General features: G+C 35.8%; 1 protein-coding gene across 2 annotated transcripts in view; it reads right to left on the bottom strand.

The window, feature by feature from the left end:
* Window positions 1–6,129: 6,129 nt before the first annotated feature.
* The window catches only part of LOC136036511 (uncharacterized), a 97,730-nt gene continuing 95,781 nt past the window's right edge, over window positions 6,130–8,078 (bottom strand). For both annotated transcript variants that reach the window (XM_065718803.1, XM_065718804.1), the window contains one exon: window positions 6,130–6,467. In XM_065718803.1, the coding sequence (XP_065574875.1) occupies window positions 6,272–6,467 (196 nt within the window). In that variant the 3' untranslated portion in view covers window positions 6,130–6,271. The remainder of the gene's footprint in view (window positions 6,468–8,078) is intronic.

Raw genomic sequence — 8,078 nt, 5'->3', positions numbered from 1 at the left:
TGGCAAAAGATTTACGTAACTTATAAATTAGCTTACGTAAAGAACTTTTGTATTCTCATGTTTTTATTACATATATGAGGGGATTCGCCCCATCGTCAGTACCTCGCTCTTTACACTAAAGCTTAAATTTTATCCCAATTCATTAAGAATGACCCCCTGAATCACAAAAGCCGTAGAATAAGTAGTTGAAATTACTGAAAATACTTTAGCGTAAAGAGCGAGGTATTAGAAGGAGGTGAGCCCCTCATATGGGTAATAATTTCTGTTTGTTTTAAATTTTATTGCTGTTCCTTACTTCCAGCTGAAAAAGCTTTTTCACTTTTATTTTTTAATTTTTTTTTTAAATAATGCTAGTAGCCTATATCCTGCTCTCCCTTCATGGAAAATTTCTTCTCCCATTACACATTCTCTAAGGAAAGTTCCCCCAGCATATCCCCCTCTTCTCAACCCCTCCCCCAAACCAAAAAAATCCTCCTGAAAACGCCTGTATACTTCCCAATAACCATTACTATATGTAAGCACAGGTCAAAGTTTGTAACTTGTTGCCCCTCCCACGGGGACTGTGGGGGAGTAAGTCGTCCCCAAAGACATAGTTATAAGGTTTTTCAACTACGCTGAATAAAATGGCTATCTCAGAATTTTGATTCGTCGACTTTGGGAAAATAATTAGCGTGGGAGGGGGCCTAGGTGCCCTCCAATTTTTTTGGTCACTTAAAAAGGGCACTAGAACTTTTCATTTCCGTTAGAATGAGCCCTCTTGCAACATTCTAGGACAACTGGGTCGATACGATCACCCCTGGGAAAAAGAAAAAAAAAAAAAAAAAAAAAAAAAAAAAAAAAAAAAAAAAAAAAAAAAAAAACACGCATCCATGATCTGCCTTCTGGCAAAAAATGCAAAATTCCACATTTTTGGAGATAGGAGCTCGAAACTTCTACAGTAGGGTTCTCTGATACGCTGAATCTGATGGTGTGATTTTCGTTAACATTCTATGACTTTTAGGGGGCGTTTCCCCCTATTTTCTAAAATAACGCAAATTTTCTCAGGCTCGTAACTTTTGATGGGTAAGACTAAACTTGATGAAACTTATATATTTAAAACCAGCATAAAAATGCGATTCTTTTGATGTAGCTATTGGTATCAAAATTCCATTTTTTAGAGTTTTGGTTACTATTGAGCCGGGTCGCTCCTTACTACAGTTCGTTACCACGAACTGTTTGATTCTTGATTATACATTTTTCTAATGATTGTTTTTATAAATAATCATTTAAATGCTGCATAAAGTATTGAAAACTTTTCTGTTTGAAAGCGTGTATGGTGCAGTGGAAACCATTTGGGGTTCTGCTCTGAATGTCGCAGGTTCAATTCCCACGACAGAGAATTTTTACACATTTTGTCAAGTTAAAGCCTAAATAAAGCTTTTATTAATAATATCTGACTAACACCATTTATGATGAACTATATTCATCCCTTATGTAACCAGGTTGCTAGCTACCACTAAAACTAGGATTTAAAATCGAATTATTTACTATGGACTAGACTTATCTATCATAGTCTAGCTACCATAGCAACCCAGATCCTCACTAGAAAATTTATCATTTACTATGGGCAACAGTTCCTTCTTTGATATAAAACTATAAAAATCCTTTATGTGTATCCAAATTACTAATCTTTCATAATGTAATAGCCTCGTTGGCTAAGTCGGTAGAGGGTAGATTTTACAATTGTAGGGTTAAGAGTTTGAGCCTAAAATAACGCACATATTATTTATTTTACTATTGCCTCTTTATTATTTATTTTGAAATTGCCCTTGAATATGCAATCTACAGAAACTCCCACGTGCAACATTGGTAAAGTATTGCAGCAATGCAAACTTATTGTTTGGGACGAGTGCACAATGGCACACAAAAAATCATTCGAGGCTCTCAACCGATCATTGCAAGATTTGCGAGGAAATTCCAAACCCTTTGGCAGCACCTTAGTATTGCTTGCGGGAGATTCGGGCAAACATTACCTATAATGCCTAGATCAACCCCTGCGGACGAAATGAATGCTTACCTGAAAAATTCTAATTTATGGGTACACTAAAGACATTAAAATTAACTATAAACATGCGTGTCCGATTGCAGAGCGATCACTCTGGTGAAATATTTTCAAATCAATTTATGGCAATTGGGAACGGAAAGCTCTCAGCTGACTGAATTTCAGGACGTACACAACTGCCTCCTGAATTCTGTAATTTTGTGACGTCAAAAAGTGATTTGGTTGAAAAGTTATTTCCAAATATTCTAACCAATTATAAAAATCATAAATGGCTAAGGGAACGAGTGATTCTGGCAGCCAAGAAAAAAGACGTGCACGAAATCAACAATATTATTCTGACTAAGATTCGAGACCAGGCGGTCATTTACAAGTCAGTCGACACAGTTCTGGAATCAAATGAAGCGGTTAACTATCCAACAGAATTTTTGAGTTCCCTGGATCTCTCAGGGTTTCCACCACACATGCTACAGCCAAAAATAGACGTACCAATAATACTGTTGCGAAATATTAACCCATCAAAGCTTTGCAATTGCACGCGAGTTGCCGAAAAAAAACAAAACAATGGAAAACGTAATAGAGGCAACAATCTTGACAGGGCCTTCCAAGGGTGATGCTGTTCTTTTTCCTAGTATTCCCATGATTCCAACGCATCTGCCTTTCCAATTTAAAAGATTGCAATTCCCAATTCGATTAGCGTTTGTAATCACCATCAACAAAGCTCAAGGACAATCCTTAGAAAAATGCGGTATAGATCTTAATACATATGAAAATCCATATATAGAAGCCTGCCGCGTGCCACTAGATGGGGCTAGGTGGCGAGTAAAGATCATCATCTAGTAGTGTCTAAGTTTAATTTAAAGCTGAAATTTCGGGAGGGTAACTACATCCCGGAAAGTTATGATGTTGATAGACTCTAGGATGAAAATTCGAGAAAAAATTCCAGGAACAGTTGAATACTAAACTTGAGAGTTTAAAATTTGACAGTGTGGAAGATGGATGGAAAATTTTTAGAAAAACAATTTGTGAAGTTGCTGATGGTGTCTTAGGGAAGAGTGCTAAGACTGCAACTAGGAATATTAGTGAAAAAGCTTTTGGTTTAAAAGAGAGTAGAAGGGGTTTGTACAAGAATTATCGGAGTGATAGGTCGTATGAAAACAAAAGGAATTTAAAGAAAGTGGAGAAAGCATTAAAATATGAACTAAGGAGATGTGAAGTGGAGGCCATGGATAAAATTGCGGAGGATCTGGAAGATGTGACTTCAACTGTTTTATAAAAAGTAGAGTTAAGAAAAAGAGTCAAACTTTAGCGTAAAGAGCGAGGCGTTGAGGAGAAAAAGCCCCTTTCATATACGGAGTAATTTCTGTTCGTTTTAAGTTTTAATGTCGCTCCTTACTTTCATTTAAAAAAAAAAAACTTGTTTTTTTATTTAATTCACTCTTGACCCATAGTGAGTCTGATCTTCCCTACTAAATGACGTATGTGTTCAACCCCCCCAACCTTTCAGCACCAAAGAAGTGACAATAGCTGTGAAAAGTTGAAAAACAGACGTAAATAATTTGTCGATGGGATCACGGCAGAGGTGCTGAAGACATGCCTTTCAGCCACCAAGCTAGTCTTCTAATGAACGTCTGAAATAGCGAAATAGTCCTAAAAGATTGGATCAAGGGTATATTGTTCAAATTATTCAAGAAGGGCTCTGGGCTAATCTGTGTCAACTGGAGGAGCAAAATAAAATTTACTTGCTTGAAGGGTATTTTTAGGGGAGTATTTAGTTAAATCAAAACACAACAGGTCTATACTTGTTTTCAAAAGGTCTTGCCTCAGGAGTGGCTTAAGGTATTTATTTGTAAATTTCAGGGAATGTTGAGGGGGTTGATCAATCAAATAAAGAGAATATGTGAATGCAAATAGTGCTACTGCAACTACTACTACTACTGTTAATACTACTACCACTACTGCTACTGCAACGACGATTACTGTTGGGACTCATACTAAGGAAAATAAAGTGAGTATTTTAGAGGATGTTGAGGATGAATCTGAAATATTTCAATATGCATCATTTTCGATCAAGTTGTCAAAAGTCTGTATCAGCAATTTCTTGGGAACTACTTAGAGGAAAAACTTCAGATTTTCTGGGCATGATGAGGCGGAATTTTATTGAACAAAATATTACATATGGATACTACTGCTCCTCCTTCCGCTACTTCTACAATTCTTACTATTACTTCTATTTTTACTTCAATTCTAATTTGAATTTTTCATAAATCGTAAGGTGCTTCCTTGTCTTCAAAAATAAAATTCATAATCTTAATCTACTTATCTCTAAATTCACAAACACTATATAAAACAAAAAACTCATTTATCACGCTATCAGCACCTGGGACCGTATTATCGGTTTGTCATTTAAAAAATAACTAAAACACTCTATACAAAAAAAGACAAGAGCGAGTTTGATGATAAAAGATACACTAGCTTGGTTTCTGCTGGAAGTAAATTATATAGTAAGGTGAACATTTTTTGACTTGAAGATGCTGTATGTAAGGTTTTCAGAGAATAATTGTGTAGTTTTAAGAAGGGGAGAGGAAACACTGACCTAATTTTGATGTTTAGATTAATAATTGAGGAGTTTTGAGCCATCAGACCCTTTGAGTTCTCAGTTTTATAGATTATAAGCAAGCATTAGACTCAGCTGATAGAAGAGCTTTAGCGAAAGTTTTTCCTTGTGTGGTATATCAGTAAAATACATTAAAGTTACTAGTTCTAAGTTCGAGAATGACATTGCTGCGGTTAAGACAGGAATTTGGGTCATTAACTGGTTTCGTATTAAATCAGGAGTAAAGCAGGTTAATTTCCTATACCCATTTATAAGGATTATTTTGAAGGACAATTTCTTTAGCCGTTAATTTGTGAATTAATGATTTTTAGAGGTTCTACGAGTTCAGGGTAAAAAAATAGGTTTGAAAATTATGGCGAGAATACTAAGTCGCTAAGAGCAGGAATAAGTGAAGGTGAGAAGATGGTTTTGATTAATAAGAAGATTGATCAGGTGGACATTTTTCGCTTTCTAGGTTGTGTCATTACTAATGACAGAAGATGCGGTGGAGATGCAGTAGTGATGAATTACTGAGGCCGATGGTTTTTTTGCAGTTGAAAAACGTTTGGAAGAACAGGAAGATAAGTCTACACACCAAGATAAAAATATTAGAAGCTGTAGTATTGATAGTGGTCAATTATTGTTCTGAAACAAGAAAAAGGTAAAAAACAGGAAGAAAATCAGGAAAATTTTCTAAGAAAATCCCAGAGAAATCCCCCGCTGATTATTTTGAGCATTCTACTGGATGACCCTTTCTCAAACAGTTGACTCTTCGAAAGATACGGGTCAATTCCAATTTCTTGGTCTATAAGGAGGGAAAGGTTGAGATGGCTCGGAAAAGCTCTGTGGATGAAGGATGATGGATTGACAAAGGTAACTCTCCTCGGGCAACTTCATGGGCTAGGGCCAAAAAAGAGCAGGTCACCCCGGAAGAAGTAGGAGAGCGTCGTAAGGAAAGATTCAAGGAAAATAGAAGCTTCTTGGAACAGAGCAAAGTGAAAGGATTTTAACAGATTGGGATGAAGGAGGAGCGTGCCTAGCTGTGTTTACCTTAGGTGGCATGGTGCTGCAGTAAGTTTTAAAGTTTAGTAGTTGTAGTAAAGGTTGCATATCTGTAGTTTATGCGCTGTAAATTAAGAGTTTGATTGAAATTATTGACTTATAGTGTTAAGTCATTCTATGAGAGTTTTAAGTTTGTCAAGTATCTTACGAATCGTTTATACAGCTGGAAAACAAATTATTAAAAGATTTATGAATATCAGAAAGGTTTATGATTTTAGAGCGAATTATTGATATAAGGAATTTCCAAAGGTTTCGTCTATTGGCAGGATTTAGACACATTACTGCTTCGTCTCAAATGATTCAATTGCCTTTTCGTGTGCTCTATGTGCACGAAGTTTTTTTTTTTTAATTTGCAACAGGAGATATAATTTTTTTTTGAGCAGTTACAACAAACAGAAAAACTCAAAATTATATAAAACTCTAAAAGAAAAGATAAATTCACAAATGCCTTTTATTATAACACCAACATATAATTTCTTCTGTAGATTCTTGTTTCTTATTATCAGATTTCTTATATTAAAGATTTGTTACAAATTATCTGTTGTCTCGTTATTCTCATTTGCCTTCATCAATTGTTACTTCTTCTCTTTGCTTTGCAGACTGGTATATTTATCAGATTTTTTTACTTCGACTGAGTCTGATAGGTCTGTCAAGGCAGCTAGATGAGTTGAGGAGTTTGATTCAGGCATCCGGAGGTAAGCAAGACGTCGCTCTGCATACTTTTCAGAACAGGGTCGCCATTGATTCCGTCCAGACAGACCAACGTAGCACCTATAATAATTATATTAGTATATATATGCTTAATGACAGTTGAGTCAAATCTCAACATATTTCAAATCTTAAAACAATGTTTCTTTCGTGGATTCTTAGTCTGTCAGATTGCTTGAATCCGTCTCATAGTGGCGATACATAAAGTAGGTGAGGAAGAGCAACTGCTAAAGCCAATGAAAATGCTAAAGCATAAAATGCTAAAAACGTAAAGTATAAAATGCTAAAATGCAAATGCAACTGCTAAAGCATATGAAAAATCAAAGCCGCCCTGCAAGCTCAGGTGACTTGTTTGTGATACCTTCTAAACCAAAAATTTATGTAATTCGCCCATTCTGACTCCAGTAGGCTTTTCCAATACGCGAAATTGAGTCATTCTTGAGTCAATCTAAGAATCTTGGTGACCCCACTCCAATTCCGCTGGGCTTTCCCAATAGATAAAACTCAAGTGTTTGTAAATATCTCAATGCTTTGTTTTGCCCATTAGTCCAGTGGACATTGCTCATCACGATTCCACTCAAAAATCTCACTCACACTCAATTGTAATTCAAGTAAACTTTCCTAGTAAGCCAATTCCTTATAATTTGAACAAGTCTTAGTAACCCACTTAACTACAAGTCCTGACGAGTCGGTCACTGAATAATTTTTTACCCCCGACTGCCATCAAATAGCCCTTATTTGAATTGCCCTTACTATGTGCCTATCTACCTTAGTTTTGCCCTAGGATGAACGATAAACAATCATCACCAAGTGAAATTAATCATATTTATACTACTTGGTCCTTTGGCTTTACAGTAATACGATAATTAGTCATGACTTGGCTCTCAAATCTTCCCTCAAGTTGATTAAATTCAAGACTCTCCAGGAGTCTTAGCAAAAACATTAGTAAAAATGCTTTATTTTAACAGAGAGGGGAAGTGCTCATACAAGAACTACCCGAGCGATGGACTGTATGAAAATAAGAGGAATGTAAGGAGAGTGGAGAAGGCATTAAAGTATTAAGTAAGGACGTGTGAAATGGAGAGCCTGGATAAAACAGCTGAAGATATAGAAGATACAAATAGACGGACTAATATAAAATATTGTACTGGCATATTAATAAATCGAGAGAGAGCACTCAATATGAACATTTCCAAGTTAAAGATTGAAATTGGGCCGCAATTAAGAACAAGGGCTAGATAAATATGGATAAACAGAACATTTTAGGAATGTTCTAAACCATGATAGAGCTATAGGAAAAGATACGAAGGAGAATAAAAACTTTGTGACACTTTTGATGTGAAAGAAGATATATATTGTGACACGAAGGTAGAATTAGTGACAATACTAAAAGGATTGAAAAATAAAAGGTATCATGTGCTGATGTTGTGGTAAATAAGTTTTAGAAGAATTGCGGTAAGCACCTAGCTATTTTACAGAAAACCCTAGTTAAACCCCTATATGAGAAAGGTGATGAGAGTGAGTGTCGTTACTATAGATGTATTAGACGCGATTTTGCAGGTAGCCAAACTTAGTGTGATGTTTATTTTCAGATATAGAAATGATGTAGACAAAGTTCTAAGAGAAGAATATTGCGGTTTTATGAAGGGTAGAGGAAGCGTCCACCAGTTTTTT

The sequence above is a fragment of the Artemia franciscana genome, chromosome 15 (assembly GCF_032884065.1).
Source record: "Artemia franciscana chromosome 15, ASM3288406v1, whole genome shotgun sequence".
Classification (NCBI taxonomy): domain Eukaryota; kingdom Metazoa; phylum Arthropoda; class Branchiopoda; order Anostraca; family Artemiidae; genus Artemia; species Artemia franciscana.
Note: the sequence above shows the minus strand (reverse complement) of the source record. Positions and strands in the feature narration are given on the sequence as shown.